The sequence below is a fragment of the Nerophis ophidion genome, linkage group LG02 (genome assembly GCF_033978795.1).
Source record: "Nerophis ophidion isolate RoL-2023_Sa linkage group LG02, RoL_Noph_v1.0, whole genome shotgun sequence".
In the NCBI taxonomy this organism is placed as follows: domain Eukaryota; kingdom Metazoa; phylum Chordata; class Actinopteri; order Syngnathiformes; family Syngnathidae; genus Nerophis; species Nerophis ophidion.
In genome coordinates this window covers 24,192,036-24,215,980 of record NC_084612.1, presented here as the reverse complement: position 1 = coordinate 24,215,980, position 23,945 = coordinate 24,192,036, and the positions used below count along the sequence as shown (strand labels likewise).

The 23,945-nt window shown below is 38.8% G+C and overlaps 1 protein-coding gene across 1 annotated transcript in view; it reads right to left on the bottom strand.

Annotated features, from left to right (window-relative positions):
- Positions 1-23,945, bottom strand: part of tspan15 (tetraspanin 15) — a 76,177-nt gene that overhangs the window by 40,039 nt on the left and 12,193 nt on the right. Inside the window, exon 2 of the mRNA XM_061879963.1 lies at positions 4,427-4,612. Within this exon, the coding sequence (XP_061735947.1) occupies positions 4,427-4,612 (186 nt within the window). The remainder of the gene's footprint in view (positions 1-4,426; positions 4,613-23,945) is intronic.

Below are 23,945 nucleotides of genomic sequence, written 5' to 3'. Positions count from 1 at the left end.
TATAGTAGTATAGTATTGTTGCTTCAAGTGCAAAATAATAACAGTAATACATAAGCTAGTCTTCTGGGACTCTTATTTTGTTAGCACAGTCAGACAGGATGTAACGCACAAGGATTTTATTGTGGAGGCCCAGAAGTCTGCGCTGATTTTTCTGGCTTACAATCACCTTGATTTTATGAAGATCGGAAGATATCAATCCATGACTGATCCAATTGATTGATTCACTCAGCCCTCGTGTTGAATGTGGTGATTTTTTAACAAATACATCACACGATGGTGCAGTTATTTAAACCCCATAAGTCAGATGGGACTTGAAATATCTAACATTGCTTAATGCGCCCAATAAGACACTAAGGCTGAGTATCATGGTCAATTTTCTGAATTCATTTGTGAGGTTCTAAATTGATTAACGATTCAATTCAATTTGATTCGATTTACACGTAAAGATTAAAAATGTATCACTACGTTGCAAAAAAAAAATGTTTTCCTTCACCATAAAAACATTGCAGTTTAAACTTACCCCGAAGTCTCAAAAGTGCAATTTTGAAATAAAGAAATGGCAAGTGAAAGTGTAATTGTATTGCAACATTCCATTATTACAAATAGTTTATTAAAAAGGTATTGTTTGGTATTATATGTAAGCCATTCTTCTGGAGCTCTTATTTTGATAGGATTCAACACACCGCAATTTCATTGTGAAGGATGGAAGTGTGTGTAATCTATATTATGGCCAATGAATCGATATTGCTATACAGGTGCTGGTCATATTATTAGAATATCATGAAAAAGTTGATTTATTTCATTAATTCCATTTAGAAAGTCAAACTTGTAGTATACATACATTCATTCCAAACAGACTGATACATTTCAAGTGTTTTTTGACAAAAAGGAGATGATTGTAGCTGACAACCAATGAAAACCCTAAATTCAACATCTCAGAAAATTAGAATATGGTGAAAAGGTCAGATATTGAAGACACCTGGTGCCACACTCTAATTAGCTAACTAACTCAAAACACATGGAAAAGCCTTTAAATGGTCTCTCGTTTTGATTCTGTATGACACACAATCATGGGGAAGACTGCTGACTTGACAACTGTCCAAAAGATGACCAGAAGGAGGGCAAGACACAAAAGGTCATTGCCAAAGAGGTTGGATGTTCCCAGAGCTCTGTGTCCAAGCACATTAATAGAGGGGCAAAGGGAAGGCAAAGATGTGGTAGAAAAAAGTGTACAAGCAAAAGGGATAACCGCGCCCTGGAGAGGATTGTCAAACAAAACCGATTCAAAAATGTGGGGGAGATCCACAAAGAGTGAACTGCAGCTGGAGTCAGTGCTTCAAGAACCACCACGCACAGACGTATGCAAAACATGGGCTTCAGCTGTCGCATTCCTTGTGTAAAGCCACTCTTGAATAAGAGATAACGTCAAAAGCGTCTCGCCTGGGCTCAAGACAAAAAGGACTGGACTGCTGCTGAGTGGTCCAAAGTTATGTTTTCAGATGAAAGTAAATTTTGTATCTCCTTTGGAAATCAAGGTCCCAGAGTCTGGAGGAAGACAGGAGAGGCACAGAATCCACGTTGCCTGAAGTCCAGTGTCAAATTTCCACAATGGGTAATGGTCTGGGGTGCCATGTCATCTGCTGGTGTTGGTCCACTGTGTTTCCTGAGGTCTAGGGTCAATGCAGCAGTCTACCAGGAAGTTTTAGAACTGCAGCGGACCAATTTTATGGAGGTGAAGATTTCATTTTCCAACATGACTTGGCACCTGCACACTGTGCCAAATCTACCAGTACCTGGTTTAAGGACCATGGTATCCCTGTTCTTGATTGGCCGGCAAACTCACCTGACCTTAACCCCATAGAAAACCTATGAGGTATTGTGAAGCGGAAGATGCAAGATACCAGACCCAACAATGCTGAAGAGCTGAAGGCCACTATTAAAGCAACCTGGGCTCTCATAACACCTGAGGAGTGCAACAGACTGGTCGACTCCATGCCACGCCGTATTGCTGCAGCAATTCAGGCAAAAGGAGCTGCAACTAAGTATTGATTGCCATACATGCTGAAACTTTCCATGTTCATACTTTTCATTTGGCCCACATTTCAAAAAAATATTTTTGGGTACTAGTCGTAACTAATATTTTAATTTTCTGAGATACTGAATTTGGGATTTTCAGTAATTGTCAGTACTAATCATCAAAATGTTAAGAAATAAACATTTCAAATATATCACTGTGTGTGTAATGAATTGATATGATATATAAGTTTCACGTTCTGAATATAATTACTGAAATAAATCAACTTTTCACGATATTCTAATAATATGAACAGCACCTGTAAATTAAAAGACACCGATCCATAATCGGCAAATATATTATTTTAGCCAGCCCTACGACACACCAACTGCAACTTTACAGTGTTAAGCTAAATCACCACAACATTTTTTGCACACCTTCAGAGAACATGTCTGTAAGTTAGACAGGTAAAAAAAAAACATGTCTGCAATCAAGCAAAATATTTTTGCAAGTCTATGTGTAGTATTTAATGCAGAAAATATTAGTCTGAACATTAAACTTTGAGGGTATATATATTACATGTAAGGTAGCATGCATTTCAAAGCATTTTAAACAGAGGCCATAGAAGGAACCACAAACGGCATACAGTCAGGTTATGTATTGTTATTTTCTTATTCAAATATATCTGTAGGCAGAGGTGGGTAGTAACACGCTACATTTACTCCGTTACATCTACTTGAGTAACTTTTGGGATAAATTGTACTTCTAAGAGTAGTTTTTATGCAACATACTTTTACTTGAGTATATTTATAGAGAAGAAACGCTACTTTTACTACGCTCCATTCATGTACATTCAGCTCGTTACTCGTTACTTTTTTTTTAATCGATCTATTAATGTTTGTTTTGGTTTTTCAAAATAGGATGTACGCATGCCTGCGTTTCACCAATCACATGCAGTCACTGGTGACGTTGGACCAATCAAACAGAGCCAGACGGTCACCTGACCGTCACACGTCGAATCCGACTTAAAAAAGTTGAAAAACTTATTGGGGTGTTACCATTTAGTGATCAATTGTTCGAAATATGTACTGTATTGTGCAATCTAATAATAAAAGTTTCAATCAATCAATCAAAAGTGTAAAGGAAAAAAGACACTTTTTATTTCAACCGTACTTCCCGTCAAAAGCCTAAAGGCTGATCGCACACTTCCTGTCTTCACAATAAAAGTGCCACTCCATCGCGCCTGCGCTAACAAAATAAGAGTCTCGGAAAGCCAGCGCAAACAAGCTAGCAAGCTACAGAGTTTGCCGCCAATGTATTTCTTGTAAAGTGTATAAAAACAAATATGGAAGCTGGACAAATAAGATGCCAAAAACCAACGACTTTCATGTGGTATTAGACAGAAAGGAAGAACTTTTTTTCTCCTCCATTTGAAAACGTGGACATTTTCAGCACTACTGATTCCAATCAATGCAAGTCATCACAATCAGGTAATACACCAACTTATATTCTTGTCTTCATGAAAGATAGGAATCTGTGTGTTAAACATGCATATATATTCATTAAAACACCTTTAACATGTCAACAAAAACAAAATAAATTAAATACTGTATGGATATATATATATATATATATATATATATATATATATATATATCTCCATTTCCTACCGCTTATTCCATCGCGGGGGGCGCTGGCACCTATCTCAGCTACAATCGGGCGGAAGGCGGTGTACACCCTGGACATATTAATATATATGATATGTGTGTGTATGTATATGATACGTGTGTGTATGTATATATGAGGTAGATCACCTCGACTTGGTCATTTATTAAATAATTAATGTTGAAAAACTTATTGGGATGTTACCATTTAGTGGTCAATTGTACGGAATATGTACTGTACTGTGCAATCTACTAATACAAGTTTCAATCAATCAATCAATGCCTACTGAGGCTATGGTGCTGTTAAGTTATTGTGGCTCAATTTGCCTTTTTTTAATTTTAATGTATTATTTAATATATATTATTGTTTTAGTTGCTTAAGAGATATTGCTGGCTCTGAATTTGCTCATTGCTATTTTTATGTTTTTGTGCATTATTTGTTGCCGTAATGAGGTTACTCATCAGTTACTCAGTACTTGAGTAGTTTTTTCACAACATACTTTTTACTTTTACTCAAGTAAATATTTGGGTTACTACTCGTTACTTTTACTTGAGTAATAAATCTCTAAAGTAACAGTACTCTTACTTGAGTACCGTTTTTGGCTACTCTACCCACCTCTGTCTGTAGGATTTGATCAAGTGAAGCATCTTTATCCATCTTAAATCAGCATGTAATTACTGCCCTTGTGATCAACAGCAATCTGAAAAAAGCCAGCTACGTGGGTGAAGCTTTCAACACACTACTCACCACCTTGAGGAGAAGTAGATTGTCCCTTAATGATGCCAATACTCCTATGAAGGAAACCACAAACATAACTATTCCCAGGAGGATAAGGAACAGAGCAGGGGCCAGAAACACCCCATCCAGTGTCTTGTAGCGCTGCCTCTCCACCTCAGCATAAATTCCTATCCCCAATATGCAGCCGCCGATAAGCTGAAAAAACAAAGGAAACACAGTTAAAATAAGAGCTAAAAATCAAATTTGATTTTACATTTGTATTACATTTGCGTTGAAGGTTATATTAATATAACAGAAGGGAACAGCAGTCCGTAAAAAATTACTGTGGCCACATACACTGCAGAAAACTTTCCAGACTGGAAATAACATGGAAGTGAGTGACGGAAATGGTTTTCCACTCGTCAGGAGATCAAATGTAATGTGCGAGTGTAAATTCAACCTCTCCGGAGGCTTTGCCCGGAAGCCGGCAGTGCCACATTCATCTGTTATCTCTATTTGAGCCAGACTGAGATGGACTTCACTACTTGATAACTTCAGCAAAGTCAATCAGTTTTCTGTTTTAAAAAATTAAGTTCAAATTAAGTTCCGTTGGCTACAGTCCCGCGAGTCCGTTGTGTTTGTCAAAATCAAGAGTGTGCATAGACTACTAATATGGAATACAGCACATACTTTTCACAATTACCGGTAATTACACATTGGGCGACTGACACATGGGATGCACCTGCACAATGTAATAAGATCAAATACATTCTGGTAATTGTGTGTCCTATTTACCGGTAAATTGGGTTAAATATATACATGGCATAGATACAAATGTGTTGACAAATGATACACACACTGGTCACACATAATAGACCGCTGCATGTCATCCATGACGCATTACGAAGAAAATGACCAGCAACAATTACACTTACAACACACGTCAATGTGGAAGCTATTTAGCCACGATAAAGCTTAATGACATTTGAAGCAAAGGTTAAATGAAGTAGTTAATTACCAGGGTAAGTTCTAGTCAAATATAAAGTAAAAGACCACATAGATTCAATTTCAGCAAGCACCACATCTATAAAGTGATCAAGTGATCAAGAAATTGAAAGTGGAAAAATTAGCAAAATTTGTGTTTTTCCACCGGTGCGATGTAAGACAGTAACCCATTGATAATGGAGCTCAGAGGCCTTGTGCACAAACAATGGATTTTTTTTCTCCATGACTTACATGAACAACTAATTTTTCCTACAGTTTACTTTGCTATGTAAATGATAATAAATGATAGATGAGTTGTACTTGTATAGCACTTTTCTACCTTCAATGTAGGGCTGGGCGATATTGGCTTTTATTAATATCACAATATTTTTATGCCATATTGCGATATACGATATATATTACGATATTTTGCCTTGGCCTTAAATGAACATTTGATGCATATAATCACAGTAGTATGATGATTCTATGTGTCTACATTAAAACATTCTTCATACTGCATTAATATGTGCTAATTTTAAACTTTCATGCAGAGAGGGAAATCACAACTAAGTCAATTGACCAAAACTGTATTCATTAAATACTCTTCATTCTCTCACGGACGACTTTTTAATTGAAAGAACAAATTAATAGTGTTGCTACCTTTTTGTAGTAACACTTCTGCTGCATACTTTGCATTGATTGATTGATACTTTTATTAGTAGATTGCACAGCACAGTACATATTCCGTACAATTGACCACTAAATGGTAACACCCCAATAAGTTTTTCAACTTGTTTAAGTCGGGGTCCACGTTAATCAATTAATGGTACAAATATATACTATCAACCTAATACAATCATCACACAGGTTAATCATCAGAGTATATACGTTGAACAGCATATTGCTGTTGTCTGCTGAATATTTTCCCACTTGGAGCCAAACCACCGCCAGATGATGGACCCCCTGCTCTTTATGTTGGGCATTTATTGTTCTTGCTCCATTTGTGATAAGTTTCGCACTTTCTCTCTCTCTCCTATTGGCGAGAGCTATGACGCTAGACTCGCGAGAGTATGTGACATATGTAAAAAGGCGGGCTTGTTTTCCGTATCTGTCAGAATGAGAGACGAGGAGGAGTGACAAACGCCTGTTGTGTAATGCACGCAGCTAAAAGCAACTCGACCTGTTTCAGCTAAATAACGTTAGCTCTCGGCGAGAGCGTGTGACGCTACATGCGCGACAGTATGTGACGTATGTAGGCGGGCGGGCTTGTTTACGTCTCTGTGAGAAGGACAGACGACAAGTAGTGAGACACGCCAGTAATGTTATGCACGCAGCTTAAAGCAACAGTGCGAGAACATATAAACGAATATTATGATGTAGTCATTTTCTATATCGCACAGACAAACCTGCGATACATCGTATATATCTATATATCGCCCAGCCCTAGTTCAAGGTACTCAAAGCGCTTTGACACTACTTCCACATTTACCCATTCACACACTGATGGAGGGAGCTGCCATGCAAGGCGCTAACCAGCACCCATCAGGAGCAAGGGAGAAGTGTCTTGCTCAGGACACAATGGACATGACGAGGTTGGTACTAGGTGGGGATTGAACCAGGGACCTACGAGTTGCGCACGGCCACTCTTCCGCTGCGCCACACCGACCCTGTGTACCAAACATGTCTGTTTTACAACATCGCTCAGTCAGTCACAAACTCTCCTTGCTGTGGTAATTGGGACCTCAAGATGCAGGAGAATGACGTGCAGGTAAGATAAGTCTTTCATTATAAACAAATTGTGTAGCAAAGCCCACAGCAACACATGTAATAAACGCAACATTTACAATCCTCAAGCCCTGACTGGAGGATGAGGCAGGCATATATAGAAGCCTGATTGGCAACCAAAACCAGGTGTGCCCAGGAAGCCAAACAGCGACAGTAATGTCCGATCATTACCTTATAAAATTCGAAGTTCTGACTCATTGTCAACAAGCTAGTAATAATAATAACTGCTTTAGCAGACGCAACATTAGTGCTGCCACAACGACGACTCTTGCTGGCCTACTACCTTCGGTAATGGCACCATTCCCAAAATATGTGGGCGCTATTGATAACCTGACTAACAACTTTAACGACGCCCTGCGCAAAACCATTAATAGTATAGCACCGCTAAAGCTAAAAAGGGCCCCTAAAAGGCGTACCTATAGTTAACAGAAGAAACTAGAGCGCTTAAAAATATCATGTAAAAATCTGGAACGCAAATGGCGCGCGACTAAACTTGCATGCTTACCTTCGCTAAAGCTAAATACTACTCAAATTTCATTCGCCAACAAAAACAATCCTAATTATTTGTTCAATACAGTAGTATCGCTAACCCAACAAGGGACTCCTCCCAGTAGCTCCACCCAATCGGCAGAGGACTTTATGAATTTCTTTAATAAGGAAATTTACCTCATTAGAAAGGAGATTAAAGACAACGCATCCCAGCTACATCTGGATTTTATTAACACAGATACAAATGTATATACGACGGATATTGCCCTCAAAAATAGTCTCTCTCTTTTTGATGAAATATTAGAGGAACTACCATGGCGTGTAAATGGGATAAAACACAACACATATTTACTTGACCCACTTCCCAGGAAACTTATCAAGGAACTGTTGGTAATATTAGGACCATCAGTGCTATATATTGTAAACTTATCACTTTCCTCTGGCACTGTTCCCCTAGCATTTAAAGAAGCGGTTATTCATCCTCTGCTCAAAAGACCTAACCTTGATCCTGACCTCATGGTAAACTACCGGCCGGTGTCTCACTGACGGTTTATTTAAAAAATCCTCTAAACGTTGTTGCCCAGCAGCTAAATGAACACTCAGCTTCTAACAATCTCTGTGAACCCTTTCAATCTGGTTTCAGGGCAAATCACTCTACGGATACAGCCCTCACAAAAATGACTAATGATTTATTGCTAACGATGGATTCTGATGCGTCATCTATGTTGCTCCTTCTTGATCTTAGCGCTGCTTTCGATACAGTCGATCATAATATTTTATTAGAGCGCATCAAAACACGTATGGGTATGCCAGACTTAACCTTGTCTTGGTTTAACTCCTATCTTGCTGATAGGATGCAGTGCATCTCCCATAACAATGTGACCTCGGAGTATGTTAAAGTAAGGTGTGGAGTTCCAAGGTTTGGTTCTTGGCCCTGCACTCTTCAGCATCTACATGCTGCCGCTAGGTGACAACATACGCAAATACGGTGTTACCTTTCACTGTTATGCTGATGACAGCCAACTCTACATGCCCCTAAAGCTGACCAACACGCCGGATTGTAGTCAGCTGGAGGCGTGTCTTAATAAAATGAAACAATGGATGTCCGCTTACTTTTTGCAACTCAACGCTAAGAAAACGGAAATGCTGATTATCGGTCCTGCTAGACATCGACACCTATTTAATAATACCACCTTAAATTTGACAACCAAACAATTACGAAAGGCGACTCAGTAAATAATCTGGGTATTATCTTCGACCCAACTCTCTCATTTGGGTCACAAATTAAGAGTGTTACTAAAACGGCCTTCTTTAATCTCAATAATATCGCAAAAATGTGTTCCATTTTGTCCACTAGCGACGCTGAGATCATTATTCATGCGCTCGTTACATCTCGTTTTGATTACTGTAACGCATTATTTTTGGATCTCCCTATGCCTAGCATTAAAAAATTACAGTTGGTAGAAAATGCGGCTGCTAGACTTTTGACAAAAACAAGAAAGTTTGATCAAATTACGACTCTACTGGCTCACCTGCACTGGGTTCCTGTGCACTTAAGATGTGACTTCAAGGTTTTACTACTTACGTATAAAATTCTGAACGGTCTCGCTCCATCCTATCTTGCTGATTGTATTGTACCATATGTCCCAGCAAGAAATCGGCGTTCAAAGAACACCGACTTATTAGTGATTCCCAGAGCCCCAAAAAAGTCTGCGGGCTATAGAGCGTTTTTTATTTGGGCTCAAGTACTCTAGAATGCCCTCCCGGTAACCGTTAGAGATGCTACCTCAGTAGAAGCATTTAAGTCCCGTCTTATAACTCATTTGTATACTTTAGCCTTTAAATAGACCCCCTTTTAGACCAGCTGGACTGCAGTTTCTTTTCTGGTCTGCCCCCCTCTCCTTCGTGGAGGGGGGTGCACAGGTTCAGTGGCCACAGATGAAGCGCTGGCTGTCCAGGGTTGGGACCCAGGGTGGACCACTCGTCTGTGCATCGGTTGGGGACGTCTGTGCACCACCTCCCAACCCCGCTCGGGATGGTCTCCTGGCCCCACTATACTCTGGACTCTCACCATTATGCTAGATCCACTATGGACTAGACTCTCACAATATTATGCTACATCCACTCGACGTCCATTGCACCGCTCGTCCGGGGTTGGGAGGTGGTGGTTGGTGGAATCCCCACACCTGCGATCCTCTCCAAGGTTTCTTATTGTTTTCCCATTGGGTTGAGTTTTTTCTTGCCCTGATGTGAGATCTGAGCAGAGGATGTCGTTGTGGCTTGAGCAGCCCTTTGAGACACCCGTGATTTGGGGATATATAAGTAAACATTGATTGATTGAATGATTAGTTGCACAAAATCAACTGTCTTTTTCAAGTGCACAGTGCTAAGCCATAAATGCATAATGGAGTGACTTTGGCATGAAAGAACATGAAACCCCTGACTTCACCCCCAACAAGTAAAACTAGAAGAGAGGTTGTATTTGTGCACTTCAGAATGAACAGAAAATTATATTGAAAATCTTGCAGAAAGCTTTCCCACTCAAAGTGGGTGAACGGTGCATATTTTTACTTCCTTTAAAGTGCAATGACCAAGTATTTTGTCCAAAAAGTTGTGGAAATCAGATGCTTCAAGTCATGCAAGTTGAAACGATACAGAGTAATTGAAATAACTGATACAGAGTCATTGAAATAACCATCAAAATAAATTTGAAGCTATAATGACAATTAAAATTGCTGTCATCTGCATGATAGCGGTAGGAAATGGATGGATGGATGCATGATAGCCTTTGATCACCTACACTTACATAAAACAGTTCACCCCATGTTCTTTTCAGTACAGCACACAGCAGGTCAATCCCATTTCAGTGCATTAAAGTTTGTTTTCACCACACAACACTGTTGTAGCTAACCTGTAACCAAGGTTAGAAATGGTGTTTTTTTTTAACAAATAAAAAAGAAAACACCCATGCACTAAGATTCACCGATACACTAACTCATTTTACTACTTATTAATTATGCCAACATACTTTTTATGAGTCATTAACACTTCTAATATGACAAAGCTAATTTGATCATTTAAAATTTCATATTCCTATCTTTAAAACAATGGTAGCCTCAGGTATTTGTAAAATAAATTAAACTTGTGAAAATGTAAATCTATGCTGTACTATATACTCAGTATTGATTAGGGCTGGGAATCTTTGGGCACGTCACTAGTTCTATCAATTTATATACTACTTTTTGATTGGTAATGAATGGATTATATATGCATCTATAATGAATGGATTATATATGCATCTATAATTTTACTAACACATTTGTTGTTTCAATTTACGCGCTGTAAATAACTAACCACAGAATGCCGAGACAGAGACTTACTTACCTACCAGCTACCCAAATATATCCAAAGCTGACAGTGTTATCAGACTGTGGATATTATTCTCTCACCTGATTTATTAATCTACAAACCCCGTTTCCATATGAATTGGGAAATTGTGTTGGATGTAAATATAAACTGAATACAATGATTTGCAAATCCTTTTCAACCCATATTCAGTTGAATGCACTACAAGACAAGATATTTGATGTTCAAACTCAAACTTTTTTTTTTTTGCAAATAATAATTTACTTAGAATTTCATGGCTGCAACATGTGCCAAAATAGTTGGGAAAGGGCATGTTCACCACTGTGTTACATCACCTTTTCTTTTAACAACAATCAACGTTTGGGAACTAAGGAAACAAATTGTTGATGCTTTGAAACTGGAATTCTTTCTCATTCTTGTTATACTGTATGTAGAGCTTTAGTCGTTCAACAGTCCGGGGTCTCCGCTGTCGTATTTTAAGGTTCATAATGCGCCACACATTTTCGATGGGAGACAGGTCTGGACTGCAGGCAGGCCAGGAAAGTACCCGCACTCTTTTGCTACGAAACCACACTGTTATAACACGTGGCTTGGCATTGTCTTGCTGAAATAAGCAGGGGCGTACATGATAACGTTGCTTGGGTGACAACATATGTTGCTCCAAAACCTGTATGGACCATTCAGCATTAATGGTGCCTGCACAGATGTGTAAGTTACCCATGACTTTGGCACTAATACACCCCCATACCATCACAGATACTGGCTTTTGAACTTTGCGCCTATAACAATCCGGATGTTTTTTCCTCTTTGTTCCGGAGGACACCATGTCCAGTTTCCAAATATAATTTGAAATGTGGACACGTCAGACCATAGAACACTTTTCCACTTTGCATCAGTCCATCTTAGATGAGCTCGGGCCCAGCGAAACCAGCGGCGTTCCTTGGTGTTGTGGATAAATGGGGTTTGCTTTGCATAGCGGAGTTTTAACTTGCACTTACAGATGTAGCAACCAACTGTAGTTACTGACAGTGGTTTTATTAAGGGTTCCTGAGCCGATGTGGTGATATCCTTTACACACTGATGTCGGTTTTTGATGCAGTACCGCCTGAGGGTTCAAAAGTCCTTAATATCATCGCTTACGTTCAGTGATTTCTCTAGATTCTCTGAACCTTTTGATGATTTTACAGACCGTAGATGGTAAAATCCCTAAATTCCTTGCAATAGCTTGTTGAGAAATGTTCTAAAACTGTTCGACAATTTGCTTACAAATTGGTGAACCTCGCCCCATCCTTGTTTGTGAACTACTTAGCATTTCATGGAAGCTGCTTTTATACCCAATCATGACACCCATCTGTTCCCAATTAGCCTGCACACCTGTGGTATGTTCCAAATAAGTGTTTGATGAGCATTTCTCAACTTTATCAGTATTTATTGTCACCTTTCCCAACTTCTTTGTCACATGTTGCTGGCATTAAATTTTAAGGTTAATGATTTGCAAAAAAAAAATGTTTTAGTTTGAACATCAAATATGTTTCTTTGTAGCATATTCAACTGAATATGGGTTGAAACCGATTTGCAAATCATAGTATTACGTTTATATTTACATCCAACACAATTTCCCAACTCATATGGAAACGGGGTTTGTCCTTGATAATTTCCTCTTAACTGGTTTCTCTCTGCTGTTACACGGTTCCAGTTAAGCTTCTGTTAAAGTGTACAAAGCATTTATACTTTTGTTGTTTCACTATTTCACATTTAAGAAAGCATAGAGCTGCATTAGCATGGCTTTTCCTCAACTTCTCCCTGATTGTCCGTGCTCGATCTGCAATCAGGAACAGTCCGTTTTGCATTAACATACATAAAGGATATTTAGACATTTGGCCATCAATTCAGAATCGTGGATGTTCCAATCGTGATGCAGCAAAGAATCAGTCATTTCCCCCACATCTACTATTTACGGTAATATATATACATACACCGGTATATAATACTAAAAACCCAGTTTCCATATGAGTTGGGAAATTGTGGTAGATGTAAATATAAACGGAATAAAATTATTTGCAAATCCTTTTCAACCTTTATTCAATTGAATGCACTACAAAGACAAGATATTTGATGTTCAAACTCAAACTTTATTTTTTTTGCAAATAATAATTAACTTAGAATTTCATGGCTGCAACACGTGCCAAAGTAGTTGAGAAGGGACATGTTCACCACTGTGTTACATCACCTTTTCTTTTAACAACACTCAAACGTTTGGGAACTGAGGAAACTAATTGTTGAAGCTTTGAAAGTGGAATTCTTTCCCATTCTTGTTTTATGTAGAGCTTCAGTCGTTCAACAGTCCGGGGTCTCCGCTGTCGTATTTTACGCTTCATAATGCGCCACACATGATGGGAGACAGGTCTGGACTGCAGGCGGGCCAGGAAAGTACCCGCACGCTTTTTTTACTAACACTTGTCTTGCTGAAATAAGCAGGGGCGTCCATGATAACATTGCTTGGATGACAACATATGTTGTTCCAAGACCTGTATGGACCTTTCAGCATAAATGGTGCCTTCACAGATGTGTAAGTTACCCCCATACCATCACAGATGCTGGCTTTTGAACTGTGCGCCTAGAACAATCCAAATGGTTATTTTCCTCTTTGTTCTGGAGGACACCACGTCCTCTGTTTCCAAATATAATTTGAAATGTGGACTCGTCAGACCACAGAACACCTTTCCACTTAGCATCAGTCCATCTTAGGTGAGCTCGGGCCCAGTCAAGCCGGCTGCGTTTCAGGATATGGTTGATTAATGGCTTTGGCTTTGCATAGTAAAGTTTTAACTTGCACTTACAGATGCAGCGACCAACTATAGTTACTGACAGTGGTTTTATGAAGTGTTCCTGAGCCCATGTGGAAATATCCTTTACACACTGATGTCAGTTTTTGTTGCAGTACCGCCTGAGGGATCAAAAGTCCGTAATATCATCGCTTACGTGCAGTGATTTCTCCAGATTCTCTGAACTTTTTGATGATTTTACGGACCGTAGATGGTAAAATCCCTAAATTCCTTGCAATAACTCGTTGAGAAATGTTGTTCTAAAACTATTCGACAATTTGCTTACAAAGTGGTGACCCTCACCCCATCCTTGTTTGTGAATTACTTAGCATTTCATGTAAGCTGCTTTTATACCCAATCATGGAACCCAACTGTTCCCAATTAGCCCGCACACCTGAGGGATGTTCCATATAAGTGTTTGATGAGCATTCCTCAACTTTATCAGTATTTATTGCCACCTTTCCCAACTTCTTTGTCACGTGTTGCTGGCATCAAATTCTAAAGTTAATGATTAATTGCAAAAGAAAATGTTCATCAGTTTGAACATCAAATATCTTGTCTTTGTAGCATATTCAACTGAATATGGGTTGAAAATTATTTGCAAATCATTGTATTCCGTTTATATTTTCATCTAACACAATTTCCCAACTCATATGGAAACGGGGTTTGTATATATTGTATTTAGTCTTAAAAATGTTTTAACTAAAATCAAATTATGGCAGGTTACTACTTTCCTTTATGTCTCAAATTGAAGTTTTTATTGGCGATAATGTCTCCATAAACACTTAACACTTCTTGAAAGTCCATTACCGTATTTTCCATACTATAAGGCGCACCTTCAATGAATGGCCTATTTTTGTTCATATATATATATATATATATATATATATATATATATATATATATATATATGGCGCACCGCATTATAAGGCGCATAGAATTGATGCTACAGTAGAGACTGGGGTTACGTTATGCATCCTTTAGATGGAGTCGCGCTAAAGGGAATGTCGAAAAACAGATAGGTAAGTCAAACTTTATTAATAGATTACAAACCAGCGTTCTGACAACTCCGTTCACTCCCAAAATGAATAAACAGCAGTTTTATTATTTTCCCTGATTCAATAAACATGTAAAAAACAGTCTGATACTGTTACGGTAAATCAAACGTTAGTGCAATCACAATATAGTACAGGGTTTCCCACACATTCATTTATTTGTGGCGGCCCACCACGAAAGAATTACGGCCGCAACAAATAGATTTTTCGGCTTTTGACTCGCTCGACCGCTCATAAAAGCAATGGGACTGTCTGTGAATGGAGCTTGTAGTACAACTCCGGTGCAGTAGGTGGCGGTAGCCTACTATGCATTGTAACTTCGCCAATTGCATTTAATTCACCTGGTGGGTCAAAAGCAGAAGAAGACGACGACGACGACGAAGTAAAGGAATAACGGACCGACCGGATCAAAATACGAGGGTAAGACGCCTTGGCCAACAAGTTCAAAAGTGGTCCGAACCTGTGCAGTGTGCAGCACCGACTCGGATTTTCTTAATTTTTTTTCGGGACCGGGGCAGACGCACGCAGTAACAGTCACCTGCTACCATACAGACGAGGTAACGTGTCCAGGTTATAACCCTGTTGTCAATAAACACACGTGGAGACGGTGCTTCAGATACTGCATTAATACTGAAAGCTAAATTGTGCACTGTCCACTGCAGCATGTGAATGCAATGAAAAGAATAAAATCTGAGCCAACCAGCTGTTAAAATGTTGTCCAGGTTAATGTTTTAGCCATTAAAAGGCCCTTCATTTCAATATTTCAACTGTGATCGGGCTTTAAACAGGTGGCTGACCTGTTCAGATGGGTGTAATGTGAAATAGCATTGAATTTTACATGTATGCAATGCCATTTAAATGTAATTATAGATAATAATAAAAATAACATTAATAATAAATACTGTGTAGTGTTGTAAATAGTCAACGGGAAGGATTTTAGTAAGATATAAGCCATGACCACTACACAGCCAGAAAAAACCTAGGCAGGACAAGTAAAAATATTGGGGCAAGTAGATTTGAGAAGTCGGGCAAGTAGAAAAAAACAAAGGGTGCCAAATCTGCAGGCAGTCACTCATTCAACTTACTGCCATTCTCGCAAATCCATATACGCTACTCTGATAACATAATTAACCAGCTCCCCTGTTGTGAGCACGTAGGTATGTAGAGACGCACACGGCTGCTTAGCTTAATGCCAAATATTGGTGGAGTTAAAACCGCCCCATTAGTATCAACTAATTCAAGTGGAATGACTGAATTTTGTAACAAATTCCTACAAATTATGTTTTACCTGCTACATGGCTTACCTGTGTACATTTATCCATAGTTTTGTTTTTAGAGATGTCCAATAATATCTGCCAATAAATGCTTTAGAATGTAATATTGGAAATTATCGATATCGGTTTCAAAAAGTCATATTAATTACTTTTTAAAACGCTACTGTACGGAGCAGTACATATCCGGTAAAACATGGACGTAGGGAGCAGTACAGAGCAGTTGTGTCTTCCAGTCAGCAGCCCCTTCCCTGTCCCCTCTCCCCTACACAACACAGGAGTTGACGACTGCAGCATGACAGGTTTACTGGCGACGCTTGATGACCTCATCAAACTGCGGCAAGCGGAGCATAACAACAAGAGTGTGTTGTTGCCGGTGCAGTAGCCGTGGCTAACAAGCGAGCTCGCTCGATGACTAACTAATGACACTATATCTGGTTTGGGATTATTTTAAAGTGTGTCTGACGGATAAAAAAAACTGTCAATTTGCAATGACTGCAAAAAGTTGGTTATGCGAGGAGGAACCAAGAAGTCTTCCTTTAATACAGGCAATTTGATCTACTGTACCACCTCTCTTCAAGAATCATAAGGAGATACATGATGAATATTAGCGGAAGATGGATGAAAAGCAAACACTGAAAGCAGCTTGCAGTGAACGGAAGTGCCCTGTCTCAACGCAGCATTTCAGAAGCTCTGGCTGACTGCTAGGCCACTTCAAGCACTTACCACTAGCTTGCAGAACGTTTGTGTTACTCATACAAATTTGTTAGAGCAGGGCAGATTGAGCCCAGTTTATAATTTCCTGTTATACAGTATGCCAGGCAGTCTACTGTAGAAGGACTGTTATTGTTTACTTTATTATTCTAGTACAGTGGTTCTCAACCTTTTTTCAGTGATGTACCCCCTGTGAACATTTATTTAAATCAAGTACCCCCTAATCCGAGGAAAGCATTTTTGGTTGAAAAAAAGAGATAAAGAAGAAAAATACAGCCCTATGTCATCAGTTTCTGATTTATTAAATTGTACAACAGTGCAAAATATTGCCCATTTGTAGTGGTCTTTCTTGAACTATTTGGAAAAAAATATATAAAAATAACTTCTTGGAAAATAAACAAGTGATTCAATTATAAATAAAGATTTCTACACAAAGAAGTAATCATCAACTTCAAGTGTCCTCTTTGAGGATTGTAATAGAGATCCATCTGTATTCATGAACTTAATTCCAAACATTTCTTCACAAAAAAAGAAATCTTTAACATCAATATTTATGGAACACGTCCACAAAAAATCTATCTGTCAACACTTGATATTGCATTGTTGCATTTCTTTTCACAGTTTATGAACTTAAATTCATATTTTGTTGAAGTATTATTCAATAAATTTATTTATAAAGGATTTTACAATTGTTGGTATTTTTAGGATATTTTTGAAAAATCTCACGTACCCCTTGGCATACCTTCAAGTACCCTCTGGGTTACGCGTACACCCATTTGAGAACCACTGCTTTAGTATACCCTGGACTGAAGCTGTGTGCCTACATCGTTTTTGTAGCTGTGGTTTGAGGCAAGTTTAAAACAAAAACAAAAAAATGCACTTTGTGAAAGTCAAAGTATAGTATTTCCCATAGTTGTAGGGAGTATTAGGATTATTTTAGAAAGAGCAAGTCCTAAACTCAAAGCTGCTGAATTAAGGCATGTTAAAAAAATAATACACTTTGTGACTTCAATAATAAATATGGCAGTGCCATGTTGGCACTTTTTTCCATAACTTGAGTTGAAGTTGTTCTTTTATTTTGGAAAAACTTGTTACTTTGTTTAATGCATCCAGCAGGGCATCACAACAAAATTAGGCCTAACAATGTGTTAATTCCACAACTGTATATATATGTAGATATCGGAATCGGTAATTAAGAGTTGGACGATATTGGAATATCGGTAAAAAGACATTATCGGACATCGATAGTATCTACTAATAATTGTATTTTTCTTAAAGCACAGACCAGGAGTGGCAACCATATTTCATGAAGAATTTAATATGTCAATAAATATTTTTATTCTATTCTAACCTAATAATTGATTACGACAGAATATATGTGTAATATGAAAATTTGTAAATTGTTGTTTGAGAACCCAATGTGTTTAATGCCATTTGATTCCTATTTTAACCTTCTAAAATTGTTCTTTGAGTGCAACAGGAAACATGTTCAATGTATTGTAAGATTTTATGTTAAAATAAAGCCAATATTAAAATTTTTGAAGGTCCTTTTATTTTGAAAAATATGGAAACGTATCAAAAGTATCAATATGCATTTTGGTGCCGGTACCAAATTATTGGTTGTCAGGATAACCCTAGTGCATAAAATTATTCCGAAAGACGGAAAAATGGGATGATTCAGTACACTTACACTAGAAAATAATTTCCTGCTTTAGGTGTGAAGTGGCCCAAGGCATCGTAAGATTGGCCTTTGAGTATGCCCTAAACACAGCTTCCAAACCCCAATGACCCGCTGTTATACAAGGAAAACCACATTCTAAAAGAAACAACCCTCACTAACGAAATGTGAATACCTACACCAAGTTTAGCGTTGGCATCTAACAAAAACAGTGCTGAGGCTTATTGTGATAAGTACAGCATGGGAAGGTTTGGTTTGGTCTGCATTTACGAAAGGAGGTGACAATATGACCTAAAGCGCTCATTACTGTGCACTGCATCCCGTGGAGATGAAACCACACTCCACAGAGAGCAAGTGTGGCAGGAAGACAACAGCACAACATTAACAGAGGCCATCAATCTTTTTCGCCTCCCTTATCAGGAAAGCATTCATTCACAATAATACACCCATTGTTGTCAAAATCTCCCTGCACATCTACTTTCGTCAGGATTTAGAAAGTGTTTTCAAAAATATCTCGTATAAAACACACAAAGAAATTGTTCCAGTTGCATTAAGTGTCAATCAGCCATCTGTATGAGCAAAATCAGCTTGTTTGCTTTTCTATGAAAGAGAACAGCTGCAGGCTTCCACTTTGTGGAGCAAAAAAATGTCTGAGTGAGACACAGGCTTGCTTTGTGATGTGAAATATACAGTATGTCACAGGATTTAATAAAGTCCTTTTGATTATAGTCGTTAACAATTGTTTCGAAAAGTTACTAGTGTTTTAACTTCTCAAAGAACCTAAACTTTTTGATGATTTCCCTCCTTTCAGACTTATAATAATTGTTACAATGTTGAATAATCATGTTAACCAATGCCAAAGCCCCAAATAAGGTTCATGCATTTGGATGTGAGCTTGCATGCAGTTTTGGATGCCTCCGAACACTCTGTTTTGCAGTGTATTTTTAACATTGTGCCATTTGTGTCACACTTTCCCATCTCATGCACTCCAGACTGCTCTGATGACTACAAAAGAAAAGTATTTCCATGTTTATTTTGTCCATGACATTAAACACACAATACTAGTTTCTGGATGTTAATTTATGTATTCATTACAAAAGTTTTTTTTTTTTTTTTAACAGCAAATGCAACCAAATTTTTGCGGTTGAATTTTGTGAACTGATTTTTTTAAAATCAATTTATGCTCTCAACTAAATTTAAAAAAATGACTGTCTAAAAACTTTGTGTAAAAAAAATTAAGTTTCGAAAAATTTCCCGTTTCAAAAAACAAGACTCACTTTTGGTAAATTAAGACTGAAGCAATCGATCCTGTCTCAGAACAAGTCAATGAGGTGTCAAATTTGAACTCCCTTTACACAGGTCTTGCAAAACAGCATAAAAACGTCAGTGAACTGGGATACCTTGGCATAATACAACATAATAATATTTCAGTACGGCCCACTGGATATTTTAAAATTATAGAAATGATCCCAATAGTTAGAACTGGCACTTTCGATGCAGTACCAAGCTCTGCTTCATGCAAACCCGGTACAACAGAGTGTCTTGTTTACGAAACAGCGAGTGTCAGACAGAAGCAGATTTGTACACCAAAGTTCTGTAGAACGGTGATATTATATTACATAAGTGGATGTTTTTTACCTTTGTGTTTATGTTCCGCCGTGTTTGTTGCATCTTTGTTTTTCTTGCTTGATTATAAAAGATGTCGATCAAGGAGGTAGTCTGCAGTAAAGGCGCAATGTTCATATATTCTCAATATTCAGTGTTTTATTGATAATAGGTAATATTGTAAATTTCACATTACATATTTTTATGTACATTGTATCACAATTCAGTAAAAAAAAAAAGTTAATTCCGTTTTTGAGATGGTCTGTTTAGTTTTTACGAACACATAACATATAAAGGTATTACATGGTGGTCAGGTGCAAGCGTGTGTGACGTCACACCTGGTGGTCAGGTGCAAGCGTGTGTGATGTCACACACGCTCGTACTGCTGGTGGTCAGAAATGTTTATTATGTTGTATCATGCCAAGGTAGCCCAGTTAACTGCCTTTTTTTATGTTGTTTTGCAATGCACGTATCATACTTCCTACTTTATACCTCATTAGCTAGTTCTGAGACAGGATTGATAGCTTCTACCTTAATTTACCGGAAATGAGTCCTGTTTTTGGAAGCGGCAAATTTTTCCGACACTCAATTTTTTTTAGTACTAAATGCCCACAGCTAAAAGCAACTGTGTGAGAACGTATACTCGATTATCACGATATAGTCATTTTCCATATCGCACAGAGACAAACCCGCGATATATCGATTATATCGATATATCCCCCAGCCCTAACCCCCACAAAGTTTACTAAACTGCTACTTGGTTTGAGGATACACAAGAGAGAAGGTAGAAAAACATATTACTTTCATCTACAACAACATACAACATGCAGTGACAAATGCTGGTGATTTTATTGATTTATTTTTTTATACGGCTCTTGTATTCATCCAAGCCGAGGGTCTGAAAGTGTAAATAATATGACAGGTGAATCTATATATTGTTTATGAAAAAAAAAAAAGTGATAAATAAAAAAGCAGTAAAAATTTAAAAAGTGGTGATGTTCATACTAAGGATTTATATTTCAACATTGTACATTTTCAAAATGATTATACTTTTAGAGAGAGCGAGGTTGGGGGGTTTAATATTCATAAAGGGTTCAAAAGTGACTGTTGTGCAAAATGTACACAAAAAGCAATTCCAATACATGGCCTAGTCGAAAAGAAGGTGTTATGTAGATATAAATCCTTAAGTCTGTTTTGGACTTTAATACTAAAAAAAAAATACACATTTTAAAATTGTATTACTCAATACAATTATCTAATTGAGTTAACACTTTTTTTTCCATCCATTTTCTTCCGCTTATCCGAGGTCGGGTCACGGCGGCAGCAGCTTAGAAAGGGAAGGCCAGACTTTCCTCTCCCCAGCCACTTTTTCCAGCTCTACCCAACGGATCCCGAGGTGTTCCCAGGCCAGCCGGGAGACATAGTCTTCCCAACGTGTCCTGGGTCTTCCCCGTGGCCACCTACCGGTCGGACGTGCCCTAAACACCTCCCTAGGGAGGCGTTCGGGTGGCATCCTGACCAGATGCTCGAACCACCTCATCTGGCTCTTCTCGATGTGAAGAAGCAGCGGCTTTACTTTAAGGTCCTCCCGGATGGCAGAGCTGTTCACCATATCTCTAAGGGAGAGCCGGCGGAGGAAACTCATTTTGGCCGCTTGTACCCGTGATCTTGTCCTTACGGTCATAACCCAAAGCTCATGACCATAGGTGAGGATGGGAACGTAGATGGACCGGTAAATTGAGAGCTTTGCCTTCCGGCTTGGCTCCTTCATCACCACAACAGATCGATACAGCGTCCGCATTACTGAAGACGCCGCACCGATACGCCTGTCGATCTCACGATCCACTCGTCCCTCACTCGTAAACAACACTCAGAGGTACTTGTACTCCTCCACTTGGGCCAGGGTCTCCTCCCCAACCCGGAGATGGCACTCCACCCTTTTCCGGACGAGAACCATGCACTCGGACTTGGAGGTGCTGATTCTCATTCCAGTCGCTTCACACTTGGCTGCGAACCGATCCAGTGAGAATTGAAGATCCTGGCCAGATGAAGCCATCAGGACCACATCCTCTGCAAAAAGCAGAGACCTAATCCTGCAGCCACCAAACCGGATCCCCTCAACGCCCTGACTGTGCCTAGAAATTCTGTCCATACAAGTTATGAACAGGATCGTTGACAAAAGGCAGCCTTTGTCCAACCCTCACTGCAAACGTGTCCGACGTACTGCCGGCAATGCGGATCAAGCTCTGACACTGATCGTACAGGGAGCGGAACGCCACAATCAGACAGTCTGACTTTTTTTTTTTTTATGATGCAAAAAAAACTTTATGCAGAGATTTGAATAAATAATAGCAGGCTTCACTATCTACACGCAATAACAAATTATCAAAGTGTTATGTCACATTAAGGGTTTTTGAAATAATACCTTTGTGACATGAAAAAAACACAATTAAATGTAAAAAAAAGATGGTGTTTACTTGTTAATATCAAAATAAAACACAAAGCAGTTTGGGTAATGAAAATAAGGTCAAATAAACAAGTTTTGTTCTTCTCCAATACCCATTAGAACGACAGTTTGGCCAACAAAAATAAAGAGTGACACCTCTCCCATCAAATACATGGTGGTTTAGTTTGTATGTTTAGCACCTAGCGTTGACGCTGTAGTGTTTCAATAAAGCTACATCCATTCTGGATCATAATTTTTCCCAAAGTAATTTTTTGCTTTCACAAAATCTTCTTGATTAGCATTGCTGTTGTGGGGAAAGGAGCTATGGTTACCCGAGCTGCGTTATGGATTACTTGACTGGCTTGCTCATCCATCCATCCATCCATCCATCCATCTATTTTCTACCGCTTGACCCTATTGAGGTTGCGGGGGGTGTTGGAGCCTATCTCAGCTGTATCCGGGCGGAAGGCGGTGTAAACCCTGGACAAGTCGCCACCTCATCACATGGCCAACACAGTCAGACAACATTCACACTCACACGCAGTAGGGACAATTTAGTTTTGCCAATCAACCCATCTCTGGGTGCATGTTTTTGGAGGTCGGAGGAAGCCGGAGTACCCGGAGGGAACCCACGCAGTCACAGGGAGAACATGCAAACTCCACACAGAAAGATCCCAAGCCCGAGATGGAACTCAGGACTACTTAGGACCTTTGTATTGTGACGCACATGCACTAACGCCTGTTCCATAGTGCTGCCCCTGGCATGCTCATTATCTTCTCAAACTAGCTCGAGAACCTCCATTAGATTTATACTTTTGATCATATCCATCTACTCGCAAACTTTGTAAGTTTTTTGGTTTCATAGATCAGATATACTGTATATGATAATAGTCTCAATATAGAAGCAACTTGTTTTTCCATTACAGAAGTGTACAGTTAGACAAATTTACTCACTAAAGCGGCTAAAAATAGACCGTGCGACTTTAAAAGAAAAAAACGGACACATGTGCGAAAAGGGATTTTAGCCCTTTCAGCGCATTTTGCTGGGAATCACTCACGCTGAGTAAGAGCTGTGTGTCACCCCCAGACTACTGACTATAGGGTGGACCAGCTGACGTCACACGTCATTTAGGCAACAGGCAACGCTTATTAAAAAGCAGACGCACACATTGCTGACATAAATTTAAAAAAAAAAATTTCTCAACTGCATTATGCAAGATATTTGAAGTTTATTTTTTAAGTAACATTAATTTCTTACCCTACTAATTCATTGCATTAATTAAAAAGCAATTTCATTAGTAATTCAATTACATTTTGGGTAAAGTAACTAT